Here is a 21,207-nt window from a genome sequence, read left to right as displayed (position 1 = left end):
CAAACAGAAGGAAGTAGAGAACTTACTGGGTCAGGCATAGTGCTAAACATTTTAAAACCATATGATATGAGTGTGATTATTAGCCGGCCTTTTTTTTAAAAGGCTAAACTCAAAACAAAACAATAAAAAAAACACACGCTGAGAAAGAGTAAATGCCTTGCCCGACATCACAGAGTTAGGAAGTTTAGAGAAAAGTCCATACTTTTAACTACTGGGTAACACTACCTTCTATATTCAGGAATATATATATAAACACTGTACAAAAAATTCAGATGCTAAGCAAAGGTAAGAAGATGAGAATATTGTCCATGTGATATTTGGCGCATTGCCACACTAGTGACTACAGAATCTGGAGTATTAGATTCACTGAATTTCCAGCTCTTGAATCTTCATGTTATATGTTCATTATAATTAAATCCACTACAATAACAACAACAAAAATCAGATAGTCTGGAGCTTTTCAGGACATTCATTTAACAATACCATTATAACAAAGCTCTTTGAGGGCAGGAGCCTTGTCCTACTAATATTTATATTCTCCACTAGATATTTATATCTAGTATGATAGACCCTGGATAAATTTCTAACTGAAAATCTCCCTGTAATAACAGATTTCCAAAATCCAGACAAGGCACATTTATTTCAAGCAATATTTGCTAGAGAAATGCTCTATTTTACCATAAAAGAATTAAAAGAGCCCCTTGAACTACTTTTCTCCATTATCATTATTGTAGTTGTCATTGGCATTATCATTATCATCATCACCATGGCAACTACCATTTATTAAGTGCTTACTCTATGCTAGTGATTGACATGCAACAACTCATTTTATCATCACAATACTATTATGAGAAAGATATTACCATCCCTATGCTACTTAAAGGACACTGGGGCTCGAAGAAGTTACGAAACTAATCAGGCCGGGCTTGGTGGCTCACACTTGTAATCCCAGCACTTTGGGAGGGTGAGGCGGGCAGATCTCAAGGTCAGGAGTTCAAGACCAGCCCGACTAATATGGTGAAACCCTGTCTCTACTAAAAATACAAAAAAATTAGCTGGGTGTGGTGGCACATGCCTGTAGTCCCAGGTACTCGGGAGGCTGAGGCAGGAGAGTCGCTTGAACCTGGGAGGCGGAGGTTTCAGTGAGCCAAGATCACACCACTGCACTCCAGCCTGGGCCACAGAGTGAGACTCTGTCTCAAAAAAAAAAAAAAAAAAAAAAAGAGGAAACTAATCAAAGCACATAGTAAAATTGGTGGGACTTGAATTCAAAATCATGTTTGCATTTGACCCATTATTGGGTATATACTCAAATAAATAGAACTCATTCTACCATAAAGACATATGCACTTGCATGTTCATTGCAGCCCTATTCACAATAGCAAGACAAGGAATCAATCCAAATGTCCATCCTAAGTAGACTGGATAAAGAAAATGTGGTACATATACACCATGGAATAGTAAACAGCCATAAAAAAGAATGAGATTATGTTCTTTGCAGCAACATGGATAGAGATGGAGGCCATTACCCTAAGCAAACTAATGCAGGATCAGAAAACCAAACACCACACGTTTTCACTTATAAGTAGGAGCTGAACATTGAGATAAAGAAGGGAGCAATAAATGCCAGGGCCTAACTGAAGGTGGAGAGTAGGAGGAGGGTGAGGACTGAAAAACTACCAAAAGGGTACTATGCTTATTACTTGGGTGACAAAATAATAAGTACACCAAACCCCTGCAACATGCAATTTATCTATAGAACCAACCTGTACATGTACCTCTGAAACTAAAAGTTTTAAACAATCATGTCTATTTGACTCCATTCATTCAGCTTTTCAAAAATATCTATTGCGCACCTACTATATGCCAGACACTTTTTAGAAACTGGGTTCAAAATTCAAAAAGTACAAAAATGGCAGCATAAAGCCACTTCCCATCTCATTCTCCCCTGCCCCTCTCCACCACTATGTCTACACCACCAACCAGCTTCCCCCTTTTGAGCAACCAATGTTATCAGTTTCTGGTGAGGCCTGTAACTTCAGTCAGGGAGTTCTTTTTTGGGTCAAACATTGGTGTGGGCAATCTCTCCTACCACTCTCACACCTCTCCGAATGACCTCAGACTTCTTCAATAAGCATTTTTTTTTTTTTTTTTGAGATGGAGTCTCGCTCTGTCACCCAGGCTGGAGTGCAGTGGCACGATCTTGGCTCACCACAACTTCCGCCTCCCAGGTTCAAGCCATTCTCCTGCCTCAGCCTCCCAAGTAGCTGGGATTACAGGTGCGTGCCACCACGCCCAGCTAATTTTTTTATTTTGAGTGGAGACGGGGTTTCACCGTGTTGGCCAGGCTGATCTTGAACTCCTGACCTCGTGATCCACCCACCTCGGCCTCCCAAAGTGCTGAGATTACAGGCATGAGCCACCACGCCTCGCCAGCGATAAGCCAATCTTAAATAATTCAGTGTTTCAGGCCCATTTCACGTCTGGGGGAAACGTGTCCTCAGGAAGCCAGCTTATGTTTGAACAGAGATGAAGTCCTTGTGGAATGGGAGGGTGAGTTCCTGTAGGTTAATTCACAATGTCTTTACCATGAAGCTTCTGTTTTTCTAGGAGGCGGCCATCCTCAGCTTTCATAGATCCCCACACTTAGAAAGTCCACAATGCTTCCCTTCCACCTCTGTCTGAACCGAGCTCTCTCTGACAGCCCTGCAGAACACAGGTCTTGCGACTTCAAAATGTTGCATTGCAACATTTTGTTGCCTTTTCCTTCTCTCAGAATAGAATCTTTACAGTGCTCCTTAAAGTGAAGAATGGTGGAGTTTTGTGGCCATATGATCTGAGAGGACGTTGTGAAAATTTTAAAAATCAGGAATAGAATTTGGACTGGCTTTCAGGTTTTCCAATAGACTTTAGTTCTCTGGCAGTAAGTCCCTCTTCCCCTACTTTCTCGGTGCTGATTAGAAGGGCACCTGGTTGGTGAAAAACATGCAAATTAAGAGGCATAGGATCAAGAGGAACAGGCTGCTCCTCTTGAATAGAGGTGTCCGTGGTCCAGACAGCATGAGTCCTGGTTTATCTTTGAGATTAATAGTACTGGGCAGGTGTGGTGGCTCACACCTGTAATCCCAGCACTTTGGGAGGCTGAGGCTGGCGGATCACCTGAGGTCGGGAGTTCGAGACCAGCCTGACCAATATGGTGAAACCTCATCTCTACTAAAAATACAAAAACTAGCCGGGCTGTGATGGCATGCGCCTGTAATCCCAGCTACTCAGGAGGCTGAGGCAGGAGAATCGCTTGAACCCAGGAGGCGGAGGTTGCAGTGAGTCGAGATCACACCACTGCACTCCAGCCTGGGCAACAGAGAGAGATCCGTCTCAAAAACCAAAAAATGGCCGGGCAAGGCGGCTTGCGCTTGTAATCCCAGCACTTTGGGAGGCTGAGGCTGACGGATCACCTGAGGTCAGGAGTTGGAGACCAGCCTGGCCAACGTGGTGAAACCCTGTCTCTACTAAAAACACAAAAATTAGCCGGGAATGGTGGTGGGCGCCTGTAATCCCAGCTACTCTGGAGGCTGAGGCAGGAGAATCACTCGAACCCAGGAGGCAGAGGTTGTGGTGAGCTGAGATCGTGCCACTGCACTCCAGCCTGGGCACTCCAACAAAAGCGAAACTCCATCTCAAAAAAATAAAAAAAGATATTGATAGTACTTTCTCAGGGCTTGCTACCTAGGAGTTTGGCTATATATCTACAGATTTAGATTATATGTAGAAATCTCACTTCTGATATTGTAACCCTTGTTTAAAATTATTATAGGGTACATTACTGGCTTTCATATGATATCCTTTCACCACCTAAAAAAAAAACTACGTAGCGGCTGGGTGTGGTGGCTCACACCTGTAATCCCAGCATTTTGGGAAGTTGAGGCAGGCCAATCACTTGAGGCCAGGAGTTTCATACCAGCCTGGCCAACATGATGAAATCCCCTATTTATTAAAAATACAAAAATGAGCTGGGCATGGTGGCACAGGCCTGTAGTCCCAGTTACTCGGGAGGCTGAGGCACAAGAATCACTTGAGCCTGGGAGGTGGAGGTTGCAGCGAGCTGAGATCACGCCACTGCACTCCAGCCTGGGTGACAGAGAAAGATTCTGTCTCAAAAAATAAAACAGGCTGGGCACGGTGGCTCATTCCTGTAATCCCAGCACTTTGGGAGGCCAAGGCGGGTGGATCACGAGGTCAAGAGATCAAGACCATCCTGGCTAACACAGTGAAACCCTATCTCTACTAAAAATACAAAAAAGTAGCCGGGTGTGGTGGTGGGCGCCTGTAGTCCCAGCTACTCGGGAGGCTGAGGCAGGAGAATGGCGTGAACCTGGGAGGTGGAGCTTGCAGTGAGCCGAGATCGCACCACTGCACTCCAGCCTGGGCGATAGAGCGAGACTCCGTCTCAAAAAAAAAAAAAAAACAAAAAAAAAAACCACCAAACCTACACAGTTGTATTGAGATATAATTCACTTATCATAAAATTTACCCATTTAAATTTTTTTTTTTGGCTGGGTGTGGTGGCTCACACCTGTAATCCCAGCATTTTGGGAGGCCGAGGTGGGTGGATTACCTGAGGTTAGGAGTTCGAGACCAGCCTGGGCAAGATGGTGAAACCCCATCTCTACTCAAAATACAAAAATTAGTTGGGCGTGGTAGCGCACGCCAGTAATCCCAGCTACTTCGGAGGCTGAGGCAGGAGAATTGCTTTAATCTGGGAGGTAGAGGTTTCAGTGAGCCAAGATCGCACCACTGCACTCCAGCCTGGGTAACAGAGTGAACTCCGCCTTGTCTCAAAAAAAAAAAAAAAAGTTTTTTTAAAGGTATTCACAAAGTTGCGCAACAACCACCACAATAACTGTTAGAACATTTTCATCACTCCAGAAAGAAACCCTGTACCCACCAGCAGTCACCCTTCATCTATCCCCAAGTTCCCCAGCCTTGGCAACTACTATTCCACTTTCCATTTCTACAGATTTGCCTATTCTGGACATTTCATATACAGCAGGGGTGTCCAATCTTTTGGCTTCCCTGGGCCACACTGGAAGAACAACAACTGTCTTGGGCCACACTAAAATACACTAACACTAACGATTGCTGATGAGCTAAAAAAAAGAAAAAAAATCACAAAAAATCTCATAATGTTTTAAGAAAGTTTACGAATCTGTGACGGACTGCATTCAAAGCCATCCTGAGCCACATGCGACCCATGGCCCTGGGCTGGACAAGCTTGAAAGATACATACAATATGTGGGCTTTTGCGTCTGACTTCTTTTGAAGATAAATGTTTTCAAAGTTCATCTATGTATCAGATGTATCTTTTTATCACCAAATAATATTCCATTGTATGGATATACCACTTTTAACATACCCATTCATCATCTGAGGGACATTTGGGTTATTTCCACTTTTTGGCTATTATAAATAGTTCTGCTGTGAACATTTGTGAACAAGTTTTTGTGTGGACATACGTTTTCATTTTGTGGGAATATACCCAAAAGTAGAATCATTGGGTCATGTGGTAACTTTATGTTTAAATTTTTCAGGCATTGCCAGACTGCTTTTCAAAGCTGCTGCTTCATTTTACATTGCGATGAGCAAGGCATGGGGGGTTCTAAATCTCCACATCCTCATCAACACTTGTGTTTTTAAAATTATTATAGCTATCCTAGTCGGTGTGAAGTGGTATCTCATTGTGGTTTTGATTTGCATTTCCCTGATGACTAATGATGTTGAACATCTTCTCATGTGCTTATTGGCTATTTGTATATCTTCTTTGGAGAAATATCTATTCAGACCTTTAGCTCATTTAAAGAATTGGGTGCTCTTTTTATTATTGAATTCTTCATCACTTTTTAAATTGAGCAGTTACCTAAAGCTCTACCTAAAGCTCCATGGTCAGTAAAATTCACCCATGTAACAGTGGTATGTGAGGCACCTTGTAGTATGTAAAATGTGGAAAAAGGCCGGTGCGGTGGCTCATGTGGGTAATTCCAGCACTTTGGGAGGCTGAGGCCAGTGGATCACCTGAGGCCAGGTGTTCAATTCCAGCCCGGCCAACATGGTGAAACCCTGTCTCTACTGAAAATACAAAAATTAGCCAGGTGTGGTGGCAGGTACCTGTAATCCCAGCTACTTGGGAGGCTGAGGTAGGAGAATTGCTTGAATGCAGGAGGTGGAGGTTTCAGTGAGCCGAGATCGTGCCATTGCACTCCAGCCTGGGTGACAGAGCAAGACTCCATCTCAAAAAAAAAAAAAAAAAAAAAAATTGGAAAAAGAACATCACTGAAGCAACGTCATGATGCCTACTGCTTATGTATTTCAGGGCTCTGATTCCATTTATGATGTGGATGAGGCATTTCTATTTGATCAGGTTAGTATTTTGTAAGTTAGTAAACCACTAAAGTGCTAATAAGATCTTCTCAAATATTTAAAAAATATATGATTTGATATGAAATTTAATAAATGATTTAGTCATCCCAACAGTTGAAGATAATAAAACTTAGTGTAAGTATAAATAGAACCAAGTTGTTATAATAAAATCCATTGATGCTTTCAAGCTATAGCTAACTTGAATTTTTACCTCTACATACATTTATTAAAAGTAAGTTGCAAAAAGTTTACCTAAATTCCTTCTAGATAAATTACAAGTGAGAACTACCTTCTCTTCTTACAAATTTGGTCTTTTGCACAACAGCAATGGCTAAAATAAATGGGGCCAAATTTTTGGAGAAAGTCTTGTTTAATTCAGAATATAATTAAAATCTCATGGAGCTTTATTGGTTTTAGTATCCAGCAGAGAAAAAATATTGAAACTCTGAGAGATTTTGAATTAAATAGCTACAACAGTTTTGTTTTATTAGTTCTGACTGTGTGAAAAAAAATCATAAGGACAACTTTGGAAAAATCTAGTTCTTTTAGGGCCCCAAATGACTTTTAAAACAATAAAACAAACTATAAAATGTACACAAGTGATATTAAGAATTATGTAGTTCAATAAATGTGACATTCACAAATGTGGTTGTAATTTTTTTTTTAACTTTAGCTAAGTGAACATGGATCTGACGATTGGATGCAGAAAAGGTAGTGTTATATAGCTTAACAGAATTAAGTGCTTCAGTTTGCCAGTGAGGATTATGTAGCTGAGTTGGAATGTTTTACCAATGCCTTTTAAGATCTCCATCTACTTCCCAGGATCTGTGGCTAAATCAAAGAAAGAGAGGATGCTTCCTTTATTAGTGATTATTTAATAATTCTATGCCAGTGATTATTTCTCTAGCATGTTAATATATATTTTTAAAATATTTGTAGATTTAGATCTTTTGGCTGGTGGCTGAATCATGCACAGAATAAACCAGTACCATAAACTCATACTGTTTCTGAAGATGGGAATAAAGGCTGGCTAGTGATTTACTGTGAAAGCACTAAATGAATTGGAGTCATCATCTGTTACCCATGGAGTAGAAGGGGCAGGAAAAAGGAGAACAATGAAAACAAAAGGGAAACATTTTCTAAGAAAAATAATTAGCACAGTTTTCTGCTTAGTTTACTGAGGTCCCAATCTTTCAAGACCCAAACATAACTTGTGAAGGTAGGTTTGAACTTCAGATAATACCTATTCTTTCTTTGTCCCCAGAGCTTGTCTATCCTTGGAACACAGAAGAGCACATTGAATTCATCAGGCCATGGGATGAGAATGATGACCGGTGGAGATGGCACAACATTAGAGCTGACCCACAGAGGGATCAGTGATTCCCAAATAACCCTTCACTGATCGTTTCCAGGGGCAAGGCACTACCTGAAATTGTATGCAATCTTCACAAATCATTCAAAACATTTTGCCTTTAAAAAACATGGATGGTAGGCCGGGCGCGGTGGCTCATGCCTGTAATCCCAGCATTTTGGGAGGCCGAGAGGGGCAGATCACAAGGTCAGGAGATCGAGACCATCCTGGCTAATATGGTGAAACCCCTCTCTACTAAAAATACAAAAAAATTAGCCATGTATGGTCGCAGGTGCCTCTAGTCCCAGCTACTTGGGAGGCTGAGGCAGGAGAATGGCGGGAACCCAGGAGGCGGAGCTTGCAACGAGCCGAGATCGTGCCACTGCACTCCAGCCTGGGCGACAGAGCAAGACTCCGTCTCACAAAAAAAAAAAAAAAAAAAAAAAAAGTATGGTAAAAAGGAATTTGAGATTAAAAAAAGAAAGTGTTTTCATTTTTTCTCATTTTTATATTGAAAACTTTCAAATCTACAGGAATTATGGTAATTTAATTGCTATGTGTAATTATAAAAAAGCTAAAATTAGAGTACAACAAATACCTATATACTCTGAAATTATAGTACAACAAACACTTGTATACTCTTTGCCTGAATTCACCAATTAATAATTTTCGATACAGGCATATCTCATTTTATTGTGCTTCACTTCATTGTGCTTTGCAGATACTGCAGTTTTTACAAATTGAAGGTTTGTGACGCCCCTGCATCAAGCAAGTCTATTGGCACCATTTTCCCAAGAACATGTGCCCACTTCATGTCTTTGTGTCACATTTGGGTAATTCTCATAATATTTATTGTTATATCTGTAATGATGATCTGTGATCAGTGGTCTTTGATGTTACTACTGTAATCGTTTTGGGGCACCAGAAACTGCACCCATATAAGACAGCTAACTTAATACATGTCGTGTGTTCTGACTGTCCTACTCACAGGCTGTTCCCCAGTCTCTTTCCTTCTCTCCTTGGGCCTCCTTATTCCTTGAGAGACAACAATATTGAAATTGGGCAAATTAATAACCCTACAATAGTCCCTAAGTGCTCAGGAAAAGCAAGGATCGCATGTCTCTTTCAATCAAAAGCCAGAAATGATTAAGCTCAGCAAGGAAGCCATGTAGAAAGTTAAGATCCACTAAAAGTTAGACAAGCTGTGAACACAAAGGAAGACTTCTTGAAGGAAATGTAAGATGGTACTCCAGTGAACAAATGAATGCTAAGAAGTGAAACAGCCTTATTGCTGATCTGGAGAAAGTGCAAGTGGTCTGGATAGAAGATCAAACCAGCCACAACATTCCCTTACACGAAAGCCTAATCCAGAGCAAGGCCCCAACTCTCTTCAATTCTATGAAGGCTGAGAAAGGTGAGGAAGCTGCAGAAGAAACAGTGGTGTTACATGAGGTTGGTTCACGAGGTTTTAAGGAAGGAAGCCATCACCATAACATAAAAGTGCAAGGTGAAGCAGAAAATGTTAATAGAAAAGATGCAGCAAGTCGGCTGGGCGCGGTGGCTCGCGCCTGTAACCCCAGCACTTTGGGAGGCTGAGGCAGGCGGATCACGAGGTCAGGAGATTGAGACCATCCTGGCTAACACAGTGAAACCTTGTCTCCACAAAAAAAAAAAAAAAAAAAAAAAATACAAAAAATTAGCCCAATATGGTGGGGGGCGCCTGTAGTCCCAGCTACTTGGGAGGCTGAGGCAGGAGAATGGCGTGAATCCAGGAGGTGGAAGTTGCGGTGAGCTAAGATCACGCCACTGCACTCCAGCCTGGGCGACAGAGCAAGACTCCGTCTCAAAAAAAAAAAAAAAAGTGCAGCAAGTTACCCAGAAGATCTAGCTAAGATCATTGATGAATGTGGCTACACTAAACTGATTCTACACATAGACCAAAAAGCCTTCTATTGGAAGAAGATGCCATCTAGGACTTTCATAGCTGGTGAAAAGTCAATGCTGGCTTCAGAGTTTCAAAGGACAGTCTGACTCTATTGTTAGGTGCTAATGCAGCTGACATTTAAGTTGAAAGCAATGCTTATTGGCCATTTTGAAAATCCTAGGGCCCTTAAGAATTATGCTACATCTACTCTGCCTGTACCCTATAAATAAAATAACAAAGCCTGGATGGCAAAACATCATTTTACTGTGTGGTTTACTGAATACTTTAAGCCTACTATTGAGATCTACTGCCCAGGAAAAAAATATGCCTTTCAAATTATTACTGATCACTGACAATGCACCTGGTCACCCAAGAGCTATGATGGAGATATACAAAGAGATGAATGTTGTTTTCATGCCTGCTAACACAACATCCATTCTGCAGCCCATGAATCAAAGAGTGATTTTGATTTTCAAATCTTATTATTTAAGAAATATATTTTGTAAGGCTATAGCTGCCATAGATAGTGATTCCTCTGTGGGCAAAGTCAAGTAAAACCCTTCCAAAAAGGATTCACCATTCCAGAGGCCATGATTCATGGGAGGAGGTAAAAATATCAACATTAACAGAAGTTTGGAAGAAGTTGATTCCAACCCTCACAGATGACTTTGAGGGGTTCAAGATTTTGGTGGAGAAAGTAATTGCTTATGTGCCGGAAACAGCAAGAGAAATAGAAGTGGAGCCTGAAGATGTGACTGAATTGCTGCAATCTCATGATACAACTTGAATGGATGAGGAGTTACTTCTTACGGATGAGCAAAGAAAGTGGTTTTTTGAGATGGAATCTACTTCTGGTGAATATGCTGTGAACATTATTGAAATGGCAACAAAGGATTTAGAATATTACATAGCTGGATGCAATGGCTCATGCCTGTAATCCCAACATTTAGGGAGGCAGAGGCAGAAGAATAGCTTGAGCCCAGTAGTTCGAGACCTGCCTGGGCAATGAATGGAGCGAGACTCCATTCTCTACAAAAAGAAAAAAAAAAAAAAAGGACAAAAAAGAGAGACTATTACACAACCATACTTGATAAAGCAGCACAGGGTTTGAGAAAATGAACTCCAATTTTGAAAGTTCTACTGTGGATAAAAACGCTATCAAACATCACCACATGCTACAGAGAAATCTTTTATGAACGGAGGGGTCAACAGATGTGGCAAACTTCATTGTTGTCTTTAAGGAATTGCCACAGCCACCCCAACCTTCTGTGCCTCCCACCCTGATCAGTCAGCAGTCATCCACATCAAGGCAACACCCCTCAAAAGCAAAAAGATTATGACTTGCTGAAGGCTCAGATGATTGTCAGCAATTTTTTTTTTGAGATGGAGTCTCACTCTATTGCCCAGGCTGGAGTGTAGTGGCATGATCTCAGTTCACTGCAACCTCTGCCTCCCGGGTTCAAGCACTTTCCAGCTAATTTTTGTATTTTTAGTAGACACAGGGTTTTAATATATTGGCCAGGCTGGTCTTGAACTCATGACCTCAAGTGATCTGCCAGCCTCAGCCTCCCAAAGTGCTAGGATTACAGGCGTGAGCTACCACCCCCTGCCAATCGTTAGCAATTTTTTAGTAACAAAGAATTTTTAAATTAAGGTATGTACATTGTTTTTTAAGACATAATGCTATTGCACACTGAATGTAGTATAGTGTAAAGATAACCTCCTTTACATGCACTGGAAAACCAAAGAATTCATGTGACTTGCTTTATTGCTATGTTTATTTATTGAAGTGGTCTGGAACTGAACCTGTGATATCTCCCTCTTTATATATACATATATGGACATATACATACATATGTGTGTATAAATATACATGTAGATGTGTGTGCACATATATGTATATATTGAAGTATTTAAAAGTAAGCTGCAGATATGACCCATCACCCCTAAACACTTTAGCTTGCAACTCCCAAGATCGCAGACATTTTCCAAAGTAACTTGCAATACCAATATCACATCTAAAAGATTAATAATGTCAACTAACATGTACTTCATAGTTTGTCTCAATTATCCCCCCCCAATAAAAAGCAATGTCTTTTATAGTTTTTTTTTTTTTTTAAGACAGAGTGTGGCTCTGTCACCCAGGCTAGAGTGCAGTGGCGCGATCTTGGCTCACTGCAAGCTCCGCCTCCCGGGTTCACGCCATTCTCCTGCCTCAGCCTCCTGAGTAGTTGAGACAACAGGCGCCTGCCACTGCGCCCGGCTAATTTTTTGTATTTTTAGTAGAGACAGGGTTTCACTGTGTTAGCCAGGATGGTCTCGATCTCCTGACCTCATGATCCGCCTGCCTCGGCCTCCGAAAGTGCTGGGATTGCAGGCGTACGCCACCGTGCCCGGCTCCTTTACAGTTTTTTAAAATCCAGAATCCAATTAATTGGGATGATATTATGAGGCCTTGTAAAAATCCTCATCGTCAACATTTCACTTGTTTGTTGATGATGATGCTTCTTGAATGAATTATTACATTTTTTGATTGTACCAATTTTTCTACATCTGTTAGCTGGCATTCTTCCAGCTTTCACATCCACTGCACCTTTCTCTGAGTACCACTATGGACTCACGAATTGTTATATTCAAAGTGGTATAACCCCTAATGTATTTTTAAAGCTTAAATCACCCCAAATTTTGCCGATGGAAACCACTCCAAGGTGGTCCCTATTTTCTTTTCACGGTTTCTGGCACAAGATGTCTTTGAGCTTACCTTGTACTTTTCTTGCCCTCGATCTAGAACCAGCCACTTCTTCAAGGACTTACTTATACGACAAATAGATCATACATCCATCTAGTGCAAGTCTCCAAATATTCACAGCTATACATGCCCCCTCCAATCCCACGTCTTTCTTCATAGTCAGCCAATGTTCGTTATCCTTCCAGAGATAGTTTAAATCATGGAGTAATATATAAATTTATAATTTATATGTACTGTATAACGGAGCAATTATATTCTTACCTACTCCCAACATGCTTTAACTCGAAAGATAGTGTAGTACACTTCTGAGTTTGTCTGGGCTTGTAGCTCTTGTCTGTCATTAGATTCTGAAAGATACCTATTAACACTACCCTAAAAAGATTAGGAGCCTTTAGGCCAAGTCTCAAATGTTTCAGATGAGAAAAACTCAGAGACGGTGACTTGACGAAAGTTGCATTAACTAACAACGCTCACATGCTATTCTCTGGACTTGGAATGTCCAAACACCCTGGGCTTGCTGACACCCACTCACTTTTCAAACATCAATTCTTGGGAAGCTTTTCTCTTCCTTAATGTCCCCCAGATAGGTGATGTCCCCTTGTTACAGGTTTTAGATCATTATGTCCATCTCCTTCCTAGCACATACATGTATTAAAATTGTTTCCTGTCTCCATGAGGAGAGGGACTACATCTGTCCTTTTCACTGCTGGCACACAGTAGTTGCTCAACAAAAATGTGCGAAGTGAAACTCCAACAGGCGGTCAGGCTCACAGGCTACGCCTCTTCCTATTGTGGTCCCGCTGCGTTTGGACAAATAGTTCGAAATTATAAACTTTAAAACCTGAGAAGTCTCAATAGAAAAAGCGGGGAAGTCTTTCCATTTCCACGATTAATGGAGGACCTTAGCAGAAACGGCTCACCGCGAGGTGTGACGACCGCAGGAGGGCGTCAATCAAGAAAATGCCCCCTTGCCCCGGAGGCGAGTGGAGCCTCACAGAGCCGAGGCCGTACGGGCCAGCAATACGGACTGCTTCAATAGAAAACACGTGCAAAACCAGAGAGCCAGACTGCGCGCAGCTGCGACCCTCAAGAGTCAGCAGAAAAGAAACGGAGCAGCCCTCACTGGATTGAAGACTGCACAGCCTCTGCCCGGCGCTGTGGGACCCGGGCCTCCCCTTGATTGCCGCTCGCAGCGGCTTCTGCCAGCATCCTCGCGGAAGTGGCTTGAGTCCGAGGCCTCCAAATGAAACCGGGTGGAGCGGCCAAGAGTCCGCAGCACCTGAACTTCAGCCATCCGTATCCCGCCCGGCCGCAGCTAAGGGCCGCCGAGCAGCCCTAGGAACCCAGGGCGCTCTCCCGCTCTGAGCTCGGGAGGCGGCCGGTGTGACAGCCAGCGCCACTGTTAATCCAGGGAGCGCACCCACCGGGGAGGCGTCTTAGGCCAGCGGCCTCTGCTCCCGCCGAGTCTCGCTGCTCCTCGCCTGGAAACAGCTGCTGCCACCCCGGGCCCGGGCCCGGACGGCGCCCCTGAATTTCGGCAGAGGTGCCTCGGGGCCGCGGACAGGGCCGCTGGAGCCCGCACTCCAGGAGGTCGCCTTCCTCGCGCCTCTCCCGACGGACGCGGCCCAGGGCTTCCCTCGAGGGCGTCCTCGGCCGGGGTGCCTGGAGGCCCCTGGGGCGACAGCGGCGGCGGGGCACCAGGGCGCCAGGTCCCCGGAGCCTGGGAGCAAGCGCGTCCCGGGGGCGGGGAGCTCGGCCGGCGGGGCGGGCCGGGGTGGGGGCGGGCGGCAGCTCTTGGGGCCCCGCGCCATTGGCCGCAGGGCCCGGCGGCAGGAAGGGGCCAGCAAGCGCGGCCCCACCCCGCGGCCGGCGGAGCCTATCGCCGGGAGCGCGGAGCGCGGATAAATGTAGCGCCGCGGCGCGGGCCAGCAGCTCTGCGAGGGGCCGGAGCGCGGCGGAGCCATGCAGTATCCGCACCCCGGGCCGGCGGCGGGCGCCGTGGGGGTGCCGCTGTACGCGCCCACGCCGCTGCTGCAGCCCGCACACCCGACGCCCTTCTACATCGAGGACATCCTGGGCCGCGGGCCCGCCGCGCCCACGCCCACCCCTACGCTGCCGTCCCCCAACTCCTCCTTCACCAGCCTCGTGTCCCCCTACCGGACCCCGGTGTACGAGCCCACGCCGATCCACCCCGCCTTCTCGCACCACTCCGCCGCCGCTCTGGCCGCTGCCTACGGACCCGGCGGCTTCGGGGGCCCTCTGTACCCCTTCCCGCGGACGGTGAACGACTACACGCACGCCCTGCTCCGCCACGACCCCCTGGGTAAGGCGGCCGGGCGAGGGTGGGGACGAGGAGGCGCCACCCGGCAGGTGGCAGCGCCGGGAGGCCGAGGGGGCGAAGGGGGCAGGCGGTAGACGGCTGTGGCAAAAGCGATGGAAAAGGGGCTGTCGGGCACGCGCGGGGACGGGAGGCGCGCGGCCGGGGCTGACCGCACAGTGACTCAGATTGGTTTTCCTGCACCTTGCAGGCGTCGGGGCGCGCGGGCCGGCGATAGACCTCGCGGCGAGGGCAGCCGTGGACCGCGCGTGTCACCCGGGGTGGGGCTCCCTTAGCAGGAGGGACGGGGAAAGGGGCGTCGAGGCGCCCCGGGCCGCCCCCGTAGGGCAGGGATCGCAGCCGGGCCCGGGTGGCTACGGGGCTGGACCTGGTTCAACAGGCTTGTGCAGTGAAAGAGCCTGACCCTTTTCCGTTCATACAGGAAATCTTGAGTTCTCGATAGGAGTAAATCTGGTTTCAGAAGCTGTTAAGTGTTTTCCTGGCTGCATGAAGCAGACCCTTCCCCCGGAGTAGTGCACGCTGCTGATTATTTTATCGACATCCTCAATACAGACAAATTCAGGAAACACTCGACTTCTGATAGCCGGGATCCGTTTTTCTGATATTGTTCATTTCCTCTGTGTGGGATGTGACTTTATGGCAGCTAAAATAACCCGTTGCTTCCTATTTTTTTTCGAGGCTGTTTTGCACCAGTCTGAAGCCTGACGCAAGCAAAATCTCGAAAAAACAATGCTAGCTTTCAAAGCGTTGAGGTGCAGGCCTGCAGACGGACGGACGGGCCGACCGACACTACTTTGGGAGTAGGAAGCAGCAGCACCTGGTCGCTAGTTAGGAAGGGAAGCAGGGACACACAGGGCATATATTCCAGAACTTCGGGGCTTGTCCCCTCAGTGTGCGGCCTAAGAAATAAGCCGCCAGTGGTCCGCGCTGTGGGTGACCCTTGGCGCCTTCGAGGTCTGGAGCCCTAGGGTAAATAAGGAAACGGGGCGCCTCTACAGTTTTAAATGAACTCTGTTATTGGAAGCTTCAGGAGGGACCCTGAAAACAATTAACGTCTTAATTAGCATTTTAATGTCGCCATTATTACGGCGCGGCCTCTAGCTCAGCCCTTTACCTTCTCACCGTTACAGGGAGGAGGATTGTATTTTTAGTTCATCTTTTTATGTTTCTGAGTTGTTATCCTGTCTGTCTGATTCCAGCCTCGAGGGTTTGATGATGCGGCCCGAGCCTGGCTGTGGTCGCCTGTCGGGGCTGGAGCGCGACCCTCAGCCAGGCCGGGCCTGAGGGCTAACGTTTTCACAGTGCGCCCTGAATTTCCTTGGGTTACTGCTGGGACCGCGCAGGAGGAAGCAAAGAGTTTTTCGAGCTAGACCAACAGGAAACACATTGACGGAAATGTTGCCATAGCCCATGGGGTGGCTTTAACTGGCCGCCCCCGCGGGCTGGGTGTGAAATCAGAGGAGGCCGCGGCTCCCCCAGCCAGGATTGGAGGCTCCTCGCGCAGCCTAATGCGGGCGTCCGGGCCCGAGCGCTTCCCGCGCAGCCAGGCCTCGTCGGTGCAGCAGCGCTGCTCCTCCCCAACACGCACACACCCGGTGTTCGAAAGTGCAGCTCACCAAGGGGGCAAAAAGTTATGTATAAATCCGAGAGCCACTGGGGAAAGAGGGTCGTGGTATTGTAAGCCCAGCCGGTAGTGCCCATTCTTTTCGGGGTTAAAGATATGTCTGGATTTACTTCTAGGTGTGACGGCTGTGTGTCTGTCTGTGTGTGTACAAGGCTGTGTGCATCTGCAGTGTCAGTGTGTGACTTTGGGTATGTTTGTGTGTTGGTGGGAACGTGTTAGGTCCACGTGCCGGTGGGTGTATGTGAATGTGTCTGGTTGGGTGGCCTCCTGGCCTACCTTTGTCATCCCCGGGGCCCGGCAGCTCTGGGGTCTGGCCAGGCCGCTCCAGAGCAGTGGGTGAGCGCCGCTCTTCCCGCCCGCAGGCAAACCTCTACTCTGGAGCCCCTTCTTGCAGAGGCCTCTGCATAAAAGGAAAGGCGGCCAGGTGAGATTCTCCAACGACCAGACCATCGAGCTGGAGAAGAAATTCGAGACTCAGAAATATCTCTCTCCGCCCGAGAGGAAGCGTCTGGCCAAGATGCTGCAGCTCAGCGAGAGACAGGTGAGCTCGCGGGGGGCCTGGGGCCGCCTCCGGGGAAGGGAAGGCTTCTGGGGGTAGGGGTCGCCGGGCCACCGAGAGAGAGGCGAGGAGCCACCCTGCCCTTTGGCACGTCCCGACGCGGGCAAGTTTTCTTTCTCTCTTTCCTGTAGGTCAAAACCTGGTTTCAGAATCGACGCGCTAAATGGAGGAGACTAAAACAGGTATGGACATGGTTCTGTTTCTATGGAAATAAATATTTTTATCACGTTATCTCAGTGCAAGGCTGTTATGGGTTGTATGCAAAAGTCATTTAAGAGACTATTTAACCTCTTCACCTTGATTAAAAAGACAAATAGTCCTGCTGAAATTCAGGATGAGTTGCTCAGGTGGCAGTAATGCTAAAAGCACCTAATGGGGTTCCTATATCAATTATGCTTGGGTTTTCACACACTGGCTAGTAAAACTCCCAGCTAATTGTTTTATAAATCCCATATGTTGTTTATCTAATTAACGCAGGAAAGATAAAGTAATTGACAGTAAATGACTTAAGCAGTTATCTTTGGGAGAAAATTGTTTCTTTTATTTACACAGCCATAATAAAACCAGGCAGAACTCAAGGGTAAATATAAAGAAACAAACACCTTTAAGACTTGTTTGCACTGTTTTTTAGAAGAAATTAAATGTCAGGGAGTTTAAAAATTATTTTCTATCTAATGCCAGCTCTTAAAATGAAATATAAAACTTTTAAGAAAATATTCAAGCTTGTTTGGAAAGTAGCTTAAACTTTCTGACAATCTTTCTTCCAGTGACCTTGTTTCGCAATATGTGATAAAAAGTAAAGGCTAATTTAGTTTTTAAAAGAAGGTCTATTGACTTAAAGCTAAACATTCATTTTTGATGTCCTAATCTGGATATACTCTCCAAAGTTATCTGATAATTGCTGAATTGTTCACTTGTCATTGTATATACGGTTTATAATAAATACTTTGAAACAATGAGTGGAGAAATTTAAAGCAAAGTGGATTTTAAAATTTATTGATCATTACTTTTTCATTAAAAAGAAAGTGTCCCAAAGAATATTTTGAAATAGAAAATAAAGTTCCCATAACTTCATTACTGTAATGTGATTTAAATATTTGCAGATTCACTCTCAATTTCTGACGGTGTGCATCTATTTGTTGAGACTATAGGCTTGCAACTATATAACAAATAGATGTTGTAATATTTCTATGTAATATATGCATTTTAGACAAGTATAGGATTAAAAATTCACTAGCTTATATACTTAGTAGTTCTTGGTCAAAGGCTTGACTCTAGTTTACCAGAGACCTTAAAAATAGTGGTTCCTATGTAATATGGGGATATTTCCCAGAAATTTGCCCCAGATTTTAAGTAAATTGTAGCTAATTGTCTACCCTCTGAGTTGGCAGCATTCTTCCAGATCCACATTTTTTTCTTTGCCATGATTTTGTAACTTGTTATACATTTACACACGTAGATATTTATAAATTTACTCCAGAAAATGAATGAAAAAAGATCCAGTCTAATAATTGAAACTTTGTTCTTAATTCACCAGTCAGCATTCTTATTTTTAAAATGTCTGAAAGACTGTTAATTGGCAAGGTTTGAATATTTAAAGAATGAAGTTAAGGTGTATCTGTAGTGATCTGATTTTCTTTCCCCCTTAAACTTTTGAGATTATTGAAACCATGGGTCTGGGCTCCTGTTAAGTAACCAGAATTCGTGTTCAATTGGTATATCTGCACTTATGTTCATGACTGGTTCACATCTTTTAAGCGTATAATCTTTGATATGACAGAAATTTTTCTTCCAAAGTGAGAAAAAAGCACAAGTATGTATTTCCTGAATAAGATTATAAACTGAAAACACTCAGTAAACTAAAAATTAAAAGATGGAATAGGATGAAGAGACATTTTGATTTATTCCTCTCACCTATCCATATTTTATGATCCTTCCAATCTCCATTTTCATTTCCTTTATTCAGGAAAACCCTCAAAGCAATAAAAAAGAACTGGAAAGTTTGGACAGTTCCTGTGATCAGAGGCAAGATTTGCCCAGTGAACAGAATAAAGGTGCTTCTTTGGATAGCTCTCAATGTTCGCCCTCCCCTGCCTCCCAGGAAGACCTTGAATCAGAGATTTCAGAGGATTCTGATCAGGAAGTGGACATTGAGGGCGACAAAGGCTATTTTAATGCTGGATGATGACCATTGGCATTGGCATGTTCAGAAAACTGGATTTAGGAATAATATTTTGCTACAGAAAATCTTCATAGAAGAACTGGAAGGCTATATAAGAAAGGGAATCAATTCTCTGGTATTCTGGAAACCTAAAAATATTTGGTGCACTGCTCAATTAACAAACCTACATGGAGACCTTAATTTTGACTTAACAAATAGTTTATGTGCTGATCTTAGGTTGTTTTGATAAAGTGACATTATAGTGATTAAATTCTTCCCCCTTTAAAAAAACAGTAAGTTGTTTTCACTATTTATAAAGTAATTTTGAACTTTTTGTTAAGTTTTTAAGTTAATAGCTTTAAAGGTTTTAATAGGACCTTCTTGAATGACTTTTCTGTAATCTGTTTATTTCCCACTTAATGGAAAGGCAAAGGGGTACCCCAAATCCAGAGGTGCCTACATTTCAGGCAGCCTTGGAGTATTTTAAAAGGAAAACATTCTTTACTTTTATATGACATTCTTATACTGCTGTCTTAAATCCAAAACCATTTCAGAGCTCTTGTCTCAGAGATGTGTGTTCTTTTTGTCAGAGATATAGTTGATAAGAATCTTAAATGCTTGTTTTGCACTATCACTTAGTACCTGTTTGACCAAGGTGTTAAGGGGATAGTACCTCCAATTCAAGCAGAGAAACTGACCTGACTAAAATTAATCGCAGATGAACTAGAAGTCACAGGTTAATTAAATGTAAGTAGATTGTAGATACTGTTTTATATCAAACAATGTTTATAATGTGTATATAGAATTGTTCACTGTAAAAAAAAAAAAAGGCCAAAATGTTTTTTTTTTTAATAAGTAACTTGACTATAAAATAAAGCCGTCCGTGGGACGACTGACCTCGTTGCAAGTCTAATTCTTTGATTTTAAAAAATCTGCACACCTTTTCTTGACCTGGGTGCCCGGCGCAGTGCTGGGCTCTGGGGACAGGAAGTGACTGGGGCTGAATCTTGCTGGGGCTCTCGCTCCGAGTCCCAGGACCGCGGGTGGGTGCCTGGAACGTGGGTTGGGGCCTCTCCCGGGCCGTTTGCCTTGGGGCTCTTCTCCTGCCGGTGGATTGGGAGCCGGGTAGGTTCGAGTCCTGGGCACGCCAGGCAACGGGAAGAGCCGAGGCCCAGGCCCGCTGCGCCGCGAAGCGCGGGGCCGTCTGGACCCCATCGATTCTCCTCGGCAGCCGGGCTGGCCCTCACCGTCCTTGACCGGCTGAGTCAACACCGCGTCATCCCTCGGCGGCCCGGCCGGGGCTCGGGAACCCGCTCTGCGCGGCGGGGCCCGGGGTGGGGAAGTCCGAGTGGGGGGATGGGGGGCCCTGGCCGAGGGGAGCGGGGAGGTGGTTTTCGCTGAGAGCGGTTCTCGAACCCGCGGAGCTTCAGAACCTCCTGCAGGGCTTGTGGAAACCCAGCCCTGTTCCTGGAGTTCTGATCTGTTAGGACTGGGCTGGGACCGGGAATTTGTATTTCCAACAAGCGCTGAGGTGACGCCAAAGCTGCGGGCCCGGACACCACCCCTGGGGAACCACTGATGTGAGCGCACGGGGTGTGGAAGCAGGTGGGACCTGCACTCCTCCCTCCCACCTGCTTCCCTGGGTAAGTCTGGCCAGCAAGAGGCTGGGGCGGAGGGTTGAGAGGAAGGAAAGGCGAGAGGGAACAGAGGAACGAGGGGCTTATCCAGGCCAGTGGGAGTGAGGTTTGATGGCTGAGCAGAGGGCGCAGGGTGGAGGAAGGGGCACCATGAGATGGAGAATGGGGTGCTGAGGTTAGGTGGGTGTGGGGGCCCAGGTTTCTGATTGTTCAGGGTATTGCTAGTCTGTGCCAGCTGCTTGCCTAGCTGAGCCATCAGGTCTCTGACATTCCAGGAAAAACATGACAGAGATCTGTTGGGGAGAGGCCTGGAAATCTCTCTCTAGCCTTGGCCCCCATGGAGGAGGCCTCTAGTTGTAGAGTTGGGTACTTCCTGGCTAAGGACTTGTGAAGGAATGACCCTACCCCTGGCCTGGCTCCTAGGGCTGTGGCGCCCCCAGATATGGAAAC

General features: G+C 45.2%; 1 protein-coding gene across 1 annotated transcript; it reads left to right on the top strand.

The window, feature by feature from the left end:
* Positions 1–14,275: 14,275 nt before the first annotated feature.
* Positions 14,276–20,016, top strand: HHEX (hematopoietically expressed homeobox). Its single transcript, XM_055255466.2, has 4 exons — positions 14,276–14,761; positions 16,763–16,941; positions 17,091–17,141; positions 18,926–20,016. Exons 1-4 carry the CDS (start codon positions 14,401–14,403, stop codon positions 19,142–19,144), a joined length of 810 nt encoding a protein of 269 aa, XP_055111441.1. The 5' UTR covers positions 14,276–14,400; the 3' UTR covers positions 19,145–20,016.
* The last annotated feature ends 1,191 nt before the right edge of the window (positions 20,017–21,207 follow it).

This window comes from Symphalangus syndactylus, chromosome 2 (assembly GCF_028878055.3).
Source record: "Symphalangus syndactylus isolate Jambi chromosome 2, NHGRI_mSymSyn1-v2.1_pri, whole genome shotgun sequence".
NCBI classification, from domain to species: Eukaryota; Metazoa; Chordata; class Mammalia; order Primates; family Hylobatidae; genus Symphalangus; species Symphalangus syndactylus.
The sequence above is the reverse complement of the archived record's forward strand: the minus strand, read 5'-3'. Positions and strand labels throughout refer to the sequence as shown.

Bases quoted from the DNA above. Each gene is read 5' to 3' on its own strand.
- HHEX (XM_055255466.2), top strand. From the start codon at position 14,401: ATGCAGTATCCGCACCCCGGGCCGGCGGCGGGCGCCGTGGGGGTGCCG. The intron at 14,762-16,762 runs GTAAGGCGGCCG...TCCCGCCCGCAG, and splicing joins GCTCCGCCACGACCCCCTGG to GCAAACCTCTACTCTGGAGC. The intron at 16,942-17,090 runs GTGAGCTCGCGG...TCTTTCCTGTAG, and splicing joins TGCAGCTCAGCGAGAGACAG to GTCAAAACCTGGTTTCAGAA.